This window comes from Podarcis erhardii, assembly GCF_964252035.2.
Source record: "Podarcis erhardii genome assembly, chromosome: 8".
Classification (NCBI taxonomy): domain Eukaryota; kingdom Metazoa; phylum Chordata; class Lepidosauria; order Squamata; family Lacertidae; genus Podarcis; species Podarcis erhardii.
This window is the reverse complement of record NC_138499.1, coordinates 63,510,917-63,527,955: the sequence shown is the minus strand read 5'-3', so window position 1 is coordinate 63,527,955 and position 17,039 is coordinate 63,510,917. Positions and strand designations below refer to the sequence as shown.

General features: G+C 46.5%; 1 protein-coding gene and 1 long non-coding RNA gene across 2 annotated transcripts in view; one reads left to right on the top strand and one right to left on the bottom strand.

The window, feature by feature from the left end:
* Window positions 1–1,266: 1,266 nt before the first annotated feature.
* Window positions 1,267–15,537, bottom strand: LOC309348160. Its single transcript, XR_014159249.1, has 3 exons — window positions 15,422–15,537; window positions 7,381–7,795; window positions 1,267–2,989 (listed from the first exon to the last, which is right to left on the bottom strand). It is a non-coding gene; the product is annotated as an uncharacterized lncRNA (long non-coding RNA).
* HIVEP1 (HIVEP zinc finger 1) overlaps window positions 15,306–17,039 on the top strand; it is a 79,041-nt gene continuing 77,307 nt past the window's right edge. Inside the window, exons 1-2 of the mRNA XM_081872958.1 lie at window positions 15,306–15,537; window positions 16,399–16,528. Coding sequence (XP_081729084.1) covers window positions 16,483–16,528 — 46 coding nt within the window. The 5' untranslated portion in view covers window positions 15,306–15,537; window positions 16,399–16,482. The remainder of the gene's footprint in view (window positions 15,538–16,398; window positions 16,529–17,039) is intronic.

Below are 17,039 nucleotides of genomic sequence, written 5' to 3'. Positions count from 1 at the left end.
TACTGATTGGGTGGGTTGATTCAGCTTACACATTAAAATGAGCTTCCTAATACTCATTATTGTGATTAGTTCAGAGATATATAAAGGTAAAGCCGAGAGGAGAATTTAGCTCATTTTTTGGTTTTACTTAAGTTTTGACTTCCTAAATTTTCTACCTGCTGTATTTCCGCTAGGAATTTCCAGGTTATTTTACTGCCTCGTCTGGTATGCTTGCTGCTGTTATGCAATCTGTTCTGTCCTTTGATTTTATTTTATTTTAAATTAAGGGATGGGTGGCAAATGTAGTTCCTTTTCCACTTCCCACTCACAGCTTCTAAACGAAACATAGGACTTAAGTTATGAACACTTTTTCTCTAAATTGATCTTATATGCTGAGTTCAATTTCTCATCATGCTTTAACCCACAGTGTTCCGTTGCTCCAGAAGCAGTTTAGTCATGTTGGCCACATAACCTGGAAAGCTGTCTGTGGACAAACACATCATGCCCTTTATTGTTTCTATCAGTTTCTGTCAGGGCAAGCCGTATCATTTGGCAGAGGGAGGCAACTGCCTCGTGTGGCAGGTAATGTGGGGCAGGGGCAGCAGCCACCTGCCTGTTTCTCCCATGTCCCCCCCGGCCATTCCCTCTCTCTTGTAGGATAGAACTGTATGAGCCACACAACCTGTCTTGCACCCCTAACATAGGTGCAGCCAGGATTTATGTTGGGAGAGGCAGTAAACAACGTTTTTATATCCATTTCTAAACAATTGGCGTGTCCTAGGTAGGCTTATGGTTGGAGTTTGAACACCAATGATAGCCAGGAAACTACACTATAATGAAATAAAACACTGGTTCACAACAAACATTAGCTATGAGCTCTGCACTGATCCAAATTGTGAACTTGAATAAACTGAACTATATCATCGGCTGAGGTCTGAGGGTTTTTTGCAGTATAAATAGGCTGTGAGAAACTTACAGTCATTTCTAGACAAGCCCTGTAGGTGCACACTCTTAAGAGAAAATGCCAGAAACTATGATAAACTTCCAGAACTGAGCTACCTGTGACACGATTGGTCATTTCACGAAAGCCATGCCCATTGCTCAGTTGGGTTGTCAGTTGTGTCACTAGAATGTGCCGCACCATCATTTAAGTGACCTCAGAGAACATTTCAAATATTCTGATTATTTCTACTTTTAGTTAAGCATTTTTATTTATTAATTTGGAGGGGGATAGCTGCCTCCCTTGAACCATGGCTACGACCATGCCCAGTGGCGTAGCAAGCATGTGCCCAGGGGCAGGGCAAGCCACACACTGGGCAAGGCGACCCAAGGCAGGGCCCATGGAGTCCGCCTGCTGCCTCCCGCTCAGCACAGAGCCTGCAGGTGCCTGAGCCACTGTGTCACTCCCAGGAGAGACGGGTGGCTCGGGTGCACAGCAGGCCCCGCAGTAAGTCAAGCCCCCTGGGTGACTGATGCCCAGTATGCCCTCCTGCCCCCCTAGCTACGTCTCTGACCATGCCCCCTAAGTAACATGCTTCACACAGGTGTGCTGGATGATGCTACCCATAGAATGTATATGTGGGCAGAGTATCACGCAAGGAATCACCATCTAGTCCTTTGCCTCAGGCAGCAAAATGTCATGGGCCGGCCCTGGCTCCTATGGGAACCCTTCTTGTATTCTGGTAGCCAAACTAGTTCAGGAATTTCTAGCCAGTCTACAGGGAATGTTTATAGAAAGTGGGGCATTGCTTCCTGCTTTGACTGCTCACTTTGCTGTGGCTGCACAATTTTCTGCAACTGAATAGCTAAGGTGGGGAGGTCGGTTTGGCATTGGTGAAAGTTTATTACACATTTCCCCTATTGACTTAAGAGGGGGACTGCCTGTCTGTTAACAGAACTGAACTTGAGAGCCAATCTAACTTTTAAAAAAGGTGTGGGTGTGTAGGAGATTACTTACATACTATATAGGTATGGCTGCCCAGTAACATGTTTTCTAGGCAGTTCACCCAAACCAAAAGTATAAAATAGAATGAGAGATAACCAACATGATGTGAGTGGAAGTCCACTCATGAAATGGGGCTTCTGCTTCTGCTCCAGAAGGCACCCCAACCCTCTAGAACAGGTTTTGGGAGATCACATGGGAGATTAAAGGCAGGGAAGAAAGAAAAGGGAAGCCTCAATCTGTTTGCAGTCTGTTCTGCTTGCAGGTGAATATCAGCCGTTATTAAAAATACAATGCAAAGCAATAAAAGGTGTGCATAGCAGAGCGTTGAATCAGATTCAGAAGCCCAAAGGGCAAGGATGGTGGGGTTTATCTGTGTCCGTTACAATGCTTAGTGTATTACTGGTGTAGTAACAAATGTTAGGTGTAGTAAAACTGTCAGGGTACTAAATCATTGCAATAAATTAATAGTTACGGAGAAAGGGATGCAAAGATGGTCTGAAATGGAATCATACACTTGTACGGTGCTTTAATACTCCCCCTCTCTATTTAATTGAAGACCAGCTAGCAGCTTTATAACACAAACTATGGGAAATGGCACAAACATGCAGGCTCAACCCTTCAAAACAGCTTATTACCACTTTCTGACAGACCACAGCAAGACACCCATTTAGGGCCTGCATTTCACTTTGAGAGAGATAGGCTGCAAACCTTTTCATTTCTAACATTTAATTTTGTAACAGGAAACATACATTTTCTCTGCATGTCTGGCATTTCACAAGGAGCGTTTACTAAAAAATTGCCTTATGTTTTCCATTATCACAACTATGTTAAGTGCCCGACTAATGAAAATTACAAATATGGTAGAAGAGTCTAGCCATTTTTCCCCTGCCCCTGCTACAGCTTTAAAATCATTGTCCTTGTTCACATGCAGAAGAAAAATCAATGCTGTGACAAACAGATTTTGATCTTGATGGGTTACTGAAGTCACAAGATTTTTATGGAATTGATTGGGGCTTTTCTGTGAGTTGCTCAATGATTTTATCTTCCGGCACTTGATGAGTTTGTCTGGTCAAGAGATGAAAGCAAAGTATAGCATTAAAACACTGTTTTAAGCCAATGCCACAGAATAATTTTTCTTAAAAAATCATGGGGGAAATACATCTAAATTGCTCCTGTCATAGCAATCTTTGGGCATCCCAACTCTCCTCTATCTGACACATTATCATCTCAATGTTATAGCTCAGTGTTTCCCAACCTTGGGCCTCCAGCTGTTTTTGAACTACAATTCCCATCATCCCTGACCACTGGTCTTGCTAGCTAGGGATGATGGGAGTTGTAGTCCAAAAACAGCTGGAGGCCCAAGGTTGGGAAACACTTCTATAGCTTACTAATGTTTATGGTACGGACTGTGGATGATTGGACTGGATACATTCTGAGTGCACTGAAATGCTACAAAACCTGCTGAGGAACCTGTCGATTGAGTAACTTGAACAAACAAATGCCATGGCTAAAAAGTACAGTAAGTTGTGTTAGATGCTATATGGGTATGAATACAGACAGAAATGTGAGCTTTTGAACGGAAAAGCTAAAGTTCAGAGGAATTCTAGTTTATAGACCTTGAGAAATCAGTGGTCTGAGAGATAAAATATAAAACACTGGAAAACAAGAAATGTGAATTCCACACACATGACTGAATTTCGCCAGGGGAAAATGATGCTGTGTAAGGTCTTGGGTTTTTTAAACAGGCCATTAATATTAAAGGAATACAAATGTATATTTTAATGTAATGCTTGGGCCCACTTCATTCTTAGGGCATCAGATGTTCCATAAACTGTGGGACTGGGGTCAAGAGTAGGTTGGTCTGTGTTGTAAAGATAGTTTTTGATGAGATGCCTTCAGGCTTGGGCACACGCAAATGTAATCTCTGAGATGGTTCACATACGCACTTCTCTTACTAACTGCAACATCAAGAGGTGACTTCCACATACACTTGTCACTGTGAAGCTAACACTGCAGACAGAAGTTTGAGTATCAGCTGATGCCACCTTCCCTGTGATACGGGCAATCAAGTGATGATACATTTGTGTGTGAATCAGCCCTGAGATTCAATGAGCCTGACCTAATTTCATAATTAATTCAAAATCCTAGATTGATTTTCTGGATGTCCAGCAGACATCAAGAAGATTAATCTGAGATGCCAAATTAATTATAAATCAACCTGCCTGTTGCACACATCTCTAAATTTGTTGCCGGGGGGGGGGGGGAACAATCCTTCAGAGATCCAGTGCATCCACTGAGGCTGTGAATGCTGTATGGCTGGTGGTTATGTTTCATAGGAATGTCTTCAATATTGCTTCTGACGTTATAGTAAAGTGCAACACAGCTACCTGAATTCCAATGCTTGTGTACTTTTTAATGTTGCATTTCCATTTTAAAAGATCCTTAGGTCAAGAGTGGCTGGGGGAACCCAACCAGATGAGTGGGGTGTAAACAATAAAATTATGATTATTATAGGTGGTGAGTGTTTTCATACAGTACCGCTTAAGGATGGAGCACTCATGCAGCACCTGATAGCAGCTCCTTGCACTGACTCTAAACCTCTGCTGCCCTGCAGGATATCTTCAGAAGAAAAGACTAAGGAATAAAACCTACACAAATCTGAAGTGGAGTCCCTCATTCGAGCATCTCCTGCAGCCAAGCTGGTGCCAAACGTCTTGCTCTGCTTTCCTTTGGACCACCTCAATGAGGTCTTGTCATCTGGGCAGCCCAGGACCTCTATACACACTGCCCAGGCTTACATCCTAGGGAGGTCATTTTGGTGCTGCTAACACAGCAGTTTGACTTCACCCCCAGAGGCACACTCCATTGTCTCTCGAGACTGACAAATGCCAGCAACAACAATCTCTGCTTTCTCAACATCATGTGTAATAATATGCACCTCTATCCTGTCCCCTTGTCTTTCCCCCTAAACGATAACCTCCAAATGCTGTAACCTCATGTTTCCCCCGCCTCCAGTCTCAAAGCTGCCTAACACGATGAAGCTTACCCTCAATGCCATAATACTTCAAAAAATGTGAATGGAAGTATTTTTCAAATCGTATGTCTAGAGCAATCCTAATCTACTTTATTCATGTGAAGGCCTTGAGAAATCTCTTGAGCCTCTTGAATAAACGGAATTATGTTGTAGAACTCATTCTTTACTTTGGAGATTTACAATTATCAGTGTATAAAATGTTCCCCAACAAAACAGAAAAGAGCATGACTAGATTGAGGCCTATTCTCCCCCACCCAACCCACCTCCTGCCTGATTACAGTAATGAGAATAGAAACATACTCCCTGGCTGCTCCACCATCCTGTCACTGGGGCTGCTCTCACTGCCTTCTATGCATTGGGGCTGGACCTCTGCAGCAGGAAGCCTGTTCTTTTGCGGGGGCTCCCTGTACAATTCAGAACCCTGGAAGACGGGTTCTGAATTGCAAGGGGGGCCTGCGTAAGTAGAAAGGTCTCGCTCCTGCAGAAGTTGGGATTGAGCATGCAGAGGGCTGCAGGCATGCCAACTGTAATGTGACGAGCGACAGGTTATCACATGAGGTGGAGCACCTGAAAATGGCTTAGCTCAAGAGGGAAAGACTAGAGCAGCCCCTGTATGATTAATGCAAACACTGAGCTGGGTCTTGCACAAAGGCAAGACCTTGGCTCTCTATGCAGGGACAAAAACAGACCTTTACGGTTGTGATTGGGCCCATTTATTGATGGCAACAGGCTGCTTAATTGTACAGTATCAGGAAAATTCAGTAAGTCCAAAATACCAGGGAATAAGTGTTGAGATATTATGGGATGTCTGAAACTGACAGATTTTATTCTACCCATCTAGGTAAACCTATACAGTACTCCTATATAGAGAAAGTACAATTAAGATGGTTTTTTTTTCCAGGATTGGAGCAGACACAAAAGCATAACCAGGAACAGTTCAGTAAGTTAGCATAAAACCATTTTAAACAGAAGCATTTTCAAAAATCAACACCTGAAATATTTTAAGTAAAAGCAATCTGGAAGAGATGAGTTTTTGTGGTCCATTTAGTCTTATATAGAAGAGGCCGGCACAATTCAGCAGGGAGGGAATTCCAAAGTCAGGGTCGAGTGGGAGATCACCACTAAAAAAGACCTTGCCTCTTGTGCCTACCAACCAACCTAACCAATCGTATTGGTGGGTCCACAAGCAGGAATTTCAAAGTTGTCCTTAATGTACGAGCAGACTCATATAAATGAATCCTTCAGGTGACTGACCCTAAATTGTAGAGGGTTTTAAAGGTAACACCAGCATGCATGCATTAACCAGAGATAATCTGGTACATACCCACTTTTATTTATAATAGCTATATAGATAATTTACAGTGCAATCCTAACCATTTCTACTCAGAAACTAGTCAGGAATGACCATGGAAGCTCAGTAGTAGAACATTTTTTTGCATGCAAAAAAAATCACAGTTCACTAGAGATGGGTGGGAGAGAACCTTCTGAAATCCTGGGAATCACTGCAAGTTATTGTAGGAAGTTGCCTTGGACTGAGTCAGACCATTTGTCTATCTAGCTCAGTACTGTCCACAACAGAATGGTCTTTAACTGGTGGCTTGATCCAAGGTGGGTTGCAACAGGAGTGCTACCATCATGCAAATACATGGGGAAATATTCAGAAATGCATGTTAGGTTCAAGCATGTTAAAATACAAGCCAGGAGCCAGCCTGGTAATGGTCTCTGTGCCAAAGAGCAAATGGGGAGAGGGCCTCCCTTAACTCAGAATAACTTAGAAAGACAAAGAAGTTTTAGAGCTGGCAGGAGAGTAGTAGTCTAAGATCGCAGTTGGGGATGATGAGGGCTGGAGGAAAAATAGTGGCAGTATGTTAAATGCAGCAAGCTGGAGAGGGGAACCAGAGCACAATGTGAGCTGCCTGCTTGAATCAGAGGTTGCAGCAATGGGAGACACAGGACCTTGGAGTGTAATGCTTTGAACCCCTCCATTGTAGACTCAGGCTGTATACATGTGTAAATAAACCATGTATTCTAAAAACAACAGAGTATCCACTGTGTCTCATTTCCAAAAAAACAGACCCTGGGTAAGCAGCTGGAACCCCTGGAATCTAGGCCCACTCAGAGATTGGGGTGACACAAATAAATCACATTATGCCATGCAAAATCTGTGTGTGGGAAGGTGGGGCAGAATGAAAGTTGGAAATAAATTATCCTTTTATTGGCTTTGGGTGCTATTAGCTGCCTTGACCATTTTACAGAAAGATAGGATAAAATAATATTTTAAACAAGTTAAAAGGGGGAAAATGTAAACCCTTGTATAGGAGTAATTTTTGAGATTTGTTTGGAAATGTACCAGCATTATTTTACTCTCTCTTTCTCTACACACACAAATATAATCTGATGATTCTTAAAACAGTGCTAGTACCGTTAGCACCATGCAACCGAGTCGGCTGCAAACCCGGGGCAACGCGTTGCTGGAATCCTCTCTTGGAAAAATCACAATGCTTTCTGCTTAGCAAGGACTTCTCGTCGCTGCTGCTCCCCTCGTCTCCTGCCCTGGAAGGAAGCCGCAGAAACCGCCCCAGGCGCCCCCCGACTCGCTCCATCCCTAGGAACAGCCGAGGGTGCAAACCAATCAAAGGAGCGCAGCCAAGAAACCCCTGCCAGAGCCAAAGAAGGGGAGCAAGCGCGGGTAGGAGCGAGCCAGAGAGAAAAGCGACCCTTAGGCGCCTCCCCTTCGTATTTCCTCTCACGCCCACTTCCAAGCGCGGAGGGGACTGCCTTCGGCTTTGCTCGTTTTCTGTGAAAACTTCCCCGGCGAGACCAAGCGCGGACTTTCCCTTTCTCTTTTTTTTGTTCCCGGGGTGAGTTTATTTCTGCGTTTCGCGGCCCGGGGCTGGGCGAGGCTGGAGGGGAGCGAGAGGGGGGGGGGTTTGGTTGGGTGGTGGTGGGGGGGGCCCAGGCTTTGCGCGCCCTCACCCACGAGGCGCCCTCTTGCATTGTGGGGTGTGTATTTCTGGCCGCCGCCGCCGCCTGCTCGGTCTGTTGCCACGGGAAGGAGGAGGGGATTCAGCGTGGCTGGGAGCGAACGGGAAAACCCAGCGAGGGCAAGAGGAAGCAGGAGGGGGAGGAGGCGCGGCGGCGAGGAGGAGGAGGAGGAGGAGGGACGCAGCCTGCATGACCCGCCAGCAGCAACAAGGAGGAACCTCCGGGATCTCCGCGTCAGCAGCAACAGCCCCAGCTATGTGCATACATGGGAGGGTGCGCGTGTGGCTGCGTTGGAGGGACGGGCCTCGGCAGGGGGGCGTGCGACGGGCATCTGCGCGGGAGGCTCCGCTTACTTGGGAAGAACTTTGCCCGTCGAGTTTTGTCTGGGTGGTTTTGTGTCCGCCCCCCCCCCCCTTTGCGATCTCTAGGCAAAGGTGCGGGACGGGAGGCGCGGATAGGCTTTGCCTTGACTGCTTCCAGCCTTTATTTCCCTGACTGAGGTGGGTGCACTTTAGGAACACTTGTCAGGGTCTCCGAAGCACGATCCTGTGCCCTCTTAGCTAGGGCCGGGAAGGGAGACCCACGGAGCGCAGCTGGACTTTGGTTGGAGGAAACGTACCATGCCACATGGGTGTAGCCAGAGGGGTGCAGAGGGGGCAGCAGCTGACCCCCTAAATCAGGTAAATAAAAATTCTTAACTAACTGACCAATCGAGTCACAGATAGCAGGGTTCTGCCCCCCCAACAAAAGGCCTGCACCCCCAAACATAAATTCTGGCTACGCCAATGCCATGCCATGTGCTCTGTGTGAAAGGGATTAGTTGTGGTGGTCGCAATGGGAAGCTGTGGCAATTGCAGAAATTATGCGTTATCTGACTTCGCTCTGTTGTGGTATTTGAAGCTAGCACCATCTGCAACAGAATATGGTCCACTCTACTCTACTGTCTCTGAGATATGGCTGGCGCAGAATAAATATTGGAAGGCACTAATAGCAGGATATTAAAACTCTGTGGAAGCACCCTCCCCTTTTAACAATAGCAACACAAACTGGAAGGGAAGTATTTTCTTTTGCAGAATATTTTTCATACTCTGGAGTGCTATGGTTGAACACACAAATGGGGAACCGGTGGCCATCTGGATATGGGTGGACTAAAGTACCCATCAGATGTCACCATTGGCCTTGCTGGCTAGCATTGATGGGAGTTGGAGTCGAGCTACATCTGGAGGGCCACAGATTGCCTGCCCTTGATCCAATACAGGGTTTCCCAAACTAGGGTCTCCAGCTGGTTTTGGACTACAACTCCCACCATCCCTAGCTAGCAGACTGGTGGTCAGGGATGATGGAAATTGTAGTCCCAAAACAGCTGGAAAACCAAGTTTGGGAAACAGTGATCTAACAGAAAAGTCTAGGTGCCTCTCCCTTCAGAACCTGACAATCTTGCAGTGTAGACACTGCAGTTTGGCACAGGTTTCAAAATTGTCATTGGCCAGGACTGCTCCATGTTTTAAGATAAAGGGGTCACCTGCATAAACATTTAGATACCACGTGACACAGTTTCAGACTTTCAGGGCTAGCCAACATGGTGCCCTCCAACTCCTATTGGCCAGTAGTCAGGAGTCATGGGAGTTAGTCTTGTGGTCTGACACAATTCACATTGATTCTGAATTTCTGTCCACCAAGGCCTTACAGGTAACAAACTTGGCATCTCTCTTTGCTGGCCTAATCTGATCTCAGCTTCACAAATGTATCCTTTCCTGGTCCAGCTGTCTGGTGGGAGCATTAACTCAAATATAAGTGCCTCACAGGGTTGTGTGATTAGCCTGCTGTCTACCCCTATATATCCTAACACTTTCCTTATAATGCATCAAATGACATACTTGCTTATTACTTATTCTGATTTGTATCCCACACATTTCTTGAACATTCATGGTGACTTACAATATTTTTAGTCAAAACAAAATAAAAAAAATCCTTCCAGTAGCACCTTAAAGACCAACTGAGTTAGTTCTAGGTATGAGCTTTCGTGTGCATGCACACTTCTTCAGACACTTCTTCAGTATCTGAAGAAGTGTGCATGCACACGAAAGCTCATACCTAGAACTAACTCAGTTGGTCTTTAAGGTGCTACTGGAAGGATTTTTTTTATTTTGTTTTGACCATGGCAGACCAACACGGCTACCTATCTGTAACTGGAAATATTTTTAGTGTACTAGATATAACTGATGTTAACAGCAGAAGCTACCCAACGCTGGCACCTCCCACTGGTGTTTCAGTGTTTCCACAATTTCCAATCTTTTGCTCTTCCCCATGTTGTGCCATTGAAAAATCTAGCGTGGAATCCTATGCTTTTAACTCAAGGCTATGCTAGATTTTATGCATGTAAAACAATCACCTCTCCCCACTGTTGTAGTTCACACTTGTGGACTGGTGGCTTTCTTGTTAAAGAGAATGATGGGCTTTAATCTGATCTAGCAAAACACTCTTTATGTTCTTTTAACTAGTTTGCAGGTTGTTGTTTTTTTTTAATGCCTTAATCGTTTAGAAATCTCCAGTACAAACACTTGCTTCGTTTAAAACAATACTGGCAGACTATGGGGATACCTGTTGAAAAGAAGTGGGGGCGGCCAGAAATGAGGGCGGCCAATTAATAAAACTTTCGGGGGGGGGATTGGGATACTAACCCAAATAGACGCCAATGACCAATCTGAAGGTGCCGCAAGACACCTGATCAGAGGGCATTGCAAGCCCCAGAAGGTGCCCAGCAACCCTCCTAACCAGACCTTCCCTCAGCGTCGGGGCGCGTGGCTGTGAAAACGCTAGAAGCTTCTGAAACCTTTCTGCGTTGCGGAAGTGGACGGGCTAGGAAGGAATTCCCCCCTCCCCCCTCCTTCCTGTTATAAACTTTTCTTCTTCCTTTTTAGTTTCGGTTCTACCCTTTCTCGACGCGCCCGAGTGAGGAAACAAGGAAACCCCCTCGGCGACCCCTCCCCCTCCCTCCGCCAAGCCCCTCCCCTTTCGCTCCTCGGCGAGGCAGACAGGGCGAAGGGGGCGGGGCCCGGGAGACCCGCTGACGTCACCCGGCCCGCTTCCTGCAATAGAAAGTGAGGGAAGGTAAAGCAACCCCCTTTTCCAATTATCTCCTCGCCCTCCCTTCACCCCTCCCCCCCTCCCCACGGGGGGGGGGCGCGGAGGTGCAGCCGCCGGTCGCGCGCTCGCCTCCCTCCCCTCCTTGTAACGCGGGTAGCGGGTGGCGCGGAGAGACGGGGCGGGGGGGGGGGGAGGAAGAAAGAAAAAAGGGGGAAGCAGCAGCAGAGAGACCTGCCCAGCCCCCCTCGCCTTCCGGCGCCTCCCCGCCCACTGACCCCTTCCTTCAACGCCCCACATCTCACCCCCCCAACTACTCCAGCTTGTTCGTCCCTACAACCGCCTTCCTCCCCTGTATCTCTTAAACTCGGGTGCCCAGACCCTAATTTCGCCCGCAACACGGTGCCTGCCCCACATATGCCCCCCCCCCATTCTTCACCTTCTCTTCCCCCCCCCCCGACCCCTGTTATCAGGGACTTGCTTCTCACCTGGTGCCTAAGTGTGACCCCCCCCCCCACAACAGTATCTTACTCCCTCACACACCCCTTTCACATCTCGGGGTTTCTCTGAGGGGGGAGGGGAAGAGGTTTATTGGGGGGCTGGGAAGGTGGGTTTGAGTCATTTGGGGTTGGGGGAAACAAAGGATGGAAGCGAGGGGGCGGCGACGGTGTGTGGTGGTTTGCGTTGTCAGAGGGGAGGTGGGGGCAGCCCCCTGTTGGGGGGTCAGCGCTGTGGGGCTGGGCGAAGAGCACCCCACAGAGGAATTACAAGTTCCCTGAGGAAGGATGGGAACGAGGGAGGGGGGAGGCTTTCTACCGAAGCGTAGCCGCGTAGAGTATTTGCGAAATGGCGGGATATTCGGAGTCTCTCTGAGGGGAGGAAAACACTAGTGGGTGCACTCGCACTTGACGCTGTGTGGAGTGAAAGGAAAAGTATTCGGGTGTGGAGAGACTTAATTTCTGAAACGTTCCTCAGGGGGAGCGAGGTGCAGGGATTGTTATCTGTGTAGATAGCGGGAGCCGAGTTGACACGCGCGTTACACTACTGAACGTGTGTATGTGGTGAGGGAAACGGAGGCAGGCGGCGACTGTGAGGTTCGAAAGCGGAGGAAGAAGCTGGGCGGGGGGTTGGTTGGTGAGAATGTGCGAGGAGAGTCGGTGGCGTTTGGCACGCAGGGGGTGGGGGGAAAGGTGGGGGACTTGGCGTGGGAAGAATGAATGCCCTCCTCGACGGCTCCGCTTTTGGCGAGGGCCCCGGGGCTGCCGAGGAAAGAGGGCAGAGCTGGCCCCGCGGTGCAGCCACCTGACACCGGATCAGAACCGGGTGTGGAGGGTGAACAATGGGCTGGAGGCGGGCTGGGGATTTCGGGCACCTGCCGGGGATGAGATTTCGCCCACTTCCAGGCCCCTTCACGAGGACAGCAGTCTCGCTGGCCCATCTTGACATGCTCAGGAGCTGGCTGGGGCCAGAGTTGCGGGGAGAGAGAGGGATCTCGGTGCTCCTCCTGCGCGTGTGGGGGCGGGGGCGCTGCCGTGTTTGTGTCTGTGCGGAATCAGGTTGTGGTGAAGACTGTGTGTGTGTGTCTGACAGACGGGGGGGGGGGAGGAAGAAGAGGATGCTGGGGAGGGGGGTTTAGCGCCGGGTCATGTTTGTGTTGGAGGTTGTCAAGTGGAGGAGGATCCCAGACGCCGCCGCCGCCGCCGCCGCCGCGCAGGGGTCGCCGAGCTTCCCAGCTGCTGCTGTTGCTGCCGCCGCGGCCGCTGCTCCTTCGCGCCAGCGCCGCCGCCATCAGCAAGAGCAGCAGCAGCAGCAGCTCCGGCTGCCTTCTGAGCAGGTTTGCTGGGGGATCCAGGAAGGGTGGTGGAAGGCGGGGTAGGGGGAGAGAAAGAGAAGCAGGGACCCGGGCGCGCACGCACGCTGTGCAAACATCCTCGCTATAAGACTGGAGAGCCGCCTCCTGAGCCCTTTCTGCTTGCAACGGCGGGGGCAGACGCAGCCCACCACGAAGTCTCCCTTAATAAGGAGCGCTGCGGGGCAGGGGAGAGTCGGGGGATGGGTGGCGAAAGCGATGGGCCCGGGAAGAAGCCTGCCTGCCTGCCTTGGCGGCTCCGGCTGGCGAGGTTTGTGTTTGCTTGCATTTGCGTGCACGCTCCTGTTTGCTCCTGTCCTTTTCCCGGCTGCGTGCGTTTGTATTCGCTGGCGCTTGCAAATCCTGCAAGGTAGGCTTTCGCGCCTGGGCTTTGCTGTGTTGTGGTGAGAAGACATTCTTGATCCCTCCCCTCCCTTGGGTCGGTCCCGGTTTGCACTCGTTCTCCTCCACCTCCTGGCATGTGTGCTGTGCTTTGTTCAGTGCAGCGTTGCAGAGGGGTTTTCCCAAGCTCCACCCTCTTTCTTTATTCATTCATGTTTTTCCCTTTGCAACAGTACTGCTCGCAGGGCTACCCGCCGTCATTGCGTCTCTCTCGTTCTCATTTCCATCTTTTCCGTAACACTGTCTTGTTAAACAAAGCAGGGTTTCCTCTCCCGTCCTTCCCTTTGACCTCCCCCAACTAATGAATACGGAAAAAGAGATCCCTGATCTCTTCGTATTTAAAAGGATTGTTTGTCTTGCCCCTGCTATGCTTTCCCAGAGTCTGAAAAGAGAAGGTGGGAGGAGGATCCTGCTGGTGGCCGACGGAAGTACTACTTTTAAAGTGTAAATATTATGTAATGTGCTTTTTGTATGTTGTATTCAAACACCCCTGAATTATTACTGTTAGGCAAACATATGCCAGTTCTTATTATTAATTGCTAATGATCCAGTAGTTGGGCTTGATTAACCAGTGGTACTGAGTGTTAAGTAGGAAGCTGAAATTTGTAGGCATTGCTATTTGTTCTAGGTTGTTGACATCACATAGTACCCCTGTGGAACAGATCTACCCATACACAAGATGGGAGTCTCCATGGTTGGAGGCTTGTTCAGTCGACAGAGTAATGGGAGAGAGAGAGAGTGTGTGTGTCCCATCAAGGGAGTTTGGGGAACTTAGTGCAGCCTAGCCCCAGGAAAATAACTTTGAATAACTGGTCCACCTTTTAACTATTCTAATCAATTAAAACATTGAAAGGGTGAACAGTTGACATGTCCAGGGCTTTTTTCTTCACCCCTTCAACAAGAGGAGGAAAAAGGAATAATCTCTACTGTACTGCTCAGACTGGGATTTGTGCAGCCAGCTGCAAAACCACTCTCTCTTCCCTGCACTACTATGATTGGGGAGCTGCCCCTCCCAACATTTGTTTCAGGGAACAAGGGACACTGAGTTCCCCCTCAGTTTGTTCATTATGTAGATTTGGAGGCCAAAACCCAGTTTTCTAAACATTTTGCAAATATTTTACTATTCTAAGCATTATAGATTAATAAAAATGGTTCATCCAGCTAGAAAGAATAGCATCCAAGAGAAAGGAGTCTGATACATGTTATATTTGCAATCCTTTCCATGAATAAATGTTGCATGATGTTAGTGACAGTGTGCCTGTTAGGTGCAGACACTGGCCATCCTGCTTGGTTATTTGCAGGTTGACTGCTTATGGCCCTCATTCATATAAAACAAAAACAAAAAAGGACATTCTGTCTTCCTCTGAGATCTTCCTGTTTCAACTTATTACCCATAAACAGAGCCCTCTTAACTTTTTGTAACATGCTGTCCAAAGACCAGTAGGGTGAGCCTAGCAATTCACAAAGCAGAGATCCTGTGCCTTTTTTTTTTACACACAACATACGTTGCTGTTGTATTTTTACCTGTATTATAATTACAGGTGAGCAAAGTGCTGTTGCACTCGTGTCCAGCTTGCATGCTTTCCACAGGTATCATCAGCCACTGTGAGAGCAGGATGTGGACTAGAAGGGACCATCTGATCCAGCTGGCTCTTCTTGTGTTTCTGTGACAGGGTGTGTGGGTTAGAGTAGTATTCCTTCTTCAAAACAATGAGTATTTGTATTAAGCGAGAAATGAATGTGCGTCTAAGCAAATATTTGCTTAGCTCTAAGTTATAAAAGAGTGCCTTTTCAGGGTTTGCACCCACAGAGAGGTCTGCCTAGTGCTTACATGATTACGTTTTTAGGTGCCAGATGACAACATTTTCCAGTCATGAATATTATTTTTCTGCTTTTTTACATTTGTTGTACTTATGTCATTCTCTGTTGCTAGTTTTATTCTGTGATAGATTTTTGTTTCCTATTGTATTTTATGTTTTAAAATTTTGTGAACCGCTCAGAACTTTGTCATTAGGTGGTATATAAGTATTGAAAATTATTTCTTTTCAAAATGTATATAGTGAATTCATCCTACCTTGTTTCATTTGTCAGCTTGTTATCTCTAGGGTATTCTGTTCTTCAGATCTACCTTTCTCCATCACACCTTTTTCTTGCTTCTTGTTGCAGCTCTTAAAGGCACAGGGACCCTGCCAGAGAAAAAAGACTCAGGTTGTCACCTATCGCATGTGCACTTTAAAGGAAAAGCTGTAGCTCAATAGGGTATGCAATCTATGAATATCTGGGTTTGGTTGTCAGCACTTCTTGTCTTGGGATAGTGTGTGAGATGCTGGAAAACAGTAGCCAGACAAAATTTTATGATTGAGTTGGATACCTCATTAGGTCTATATAGTAAATATTTGGACCACAACATTTTAGATGCTGTAAGAAATACTTTTCCTTCATGCCCTGTTGGAGCTTCCAAAAGCTGTCAAACAGATGCCTGTTGGAAGGAGTATTCTAGATTTGATGACCCTTTGGTTCAATTGAGCAGGGAGTTACTACATTTTTAGCATCATTATAGTTGCATCTGTTAAGTTTTGAAGGCCAAGGCATAGCTCAGTGACAGTGGAAATAGGCTAGCCTATCCAGATACTACATTATTTATGAATTGCAACAAGTAGAACTATTTCAGTTCTTACCAAAAGAGTTGACTCAGTTTGGGATTGTTCTAAATAATTGATTTTAGTAAGTCAGGATTAATGTATTTGCTAAGTTTCAAGTGTGGTTTTAAACCATGGTCCTGACTTGAGCGGGTGACTTAGTATTTATAAATAAAGCATGTTAAGTGGTAAAGCTAGAATAATGCCATAGTTCTATTTTTAGTCATTTTGTGGCTTTTCTAAATGTTTGTATGCTACTGGGGGGGGATAGTTGATTGGGATATATATTTCTAAATGATTTTGCATACCACTAATATTCTGTCTGAACTTGTGAGTATGAAATAGTGACTTTTGTGTGTGTAAAAAGTTTAACCCAGTCTAATGTGATTAATAGCAGTCCATGGTAAATTCATTAAATCAACATGATAGTTCTAGATCTGCTGCTTATGACCTTGCCTAATCTTATCATCTTTCCCCCCAGTATGTGGATTGACTGACCCCATTGGCATGTTTATGGAGCTGCTTTCGGTCTATTCTCCACTTTTGGAAAACCGCCTATGACTGGATGAGAATGCCTCGAACAAAACAAATAAATCCTAGAAATCTGAGAGGTAAGAAAAGAGTTCTGCTTTGGTAAGATAAAAATACACAAATAATAATAAATCAAATCATCATAGACCTTAACAAATTAGATTGCTTTTCTTGTTTTGATGTGAATTGCCTGGTGAACGCAGGCTAAAGTGCAGCATAGAAATGCTTGCATATACTGTATTGATCATTGTACTTAAAATAATTTAGAAGAAATGTTCATTGAATGATATCTAAGTCATATTCATAGTGTACCCATTGAAATCAGTGGGCTTAAATAACTTAAATAACATTTTAGCAGTGTCATCCAAATTCCATTTCTTTCAAACACAGAGACTCAAAACTTTCAACATGGGCTCTTTCCTAGATCCAGCTTCAGTTTCATAGCATTTTACACACATGGATGATAGGTAGTTGAAATACCAATTCTCTCTCTTTCCCTTATCTGTTTGGTTCTTCTGTGTTTCTATTGGCTGGTTCATAGTAAGTAGCCTGAAATTTGTGGAGACTGGTAGAAACTTTCCATGCATGTTA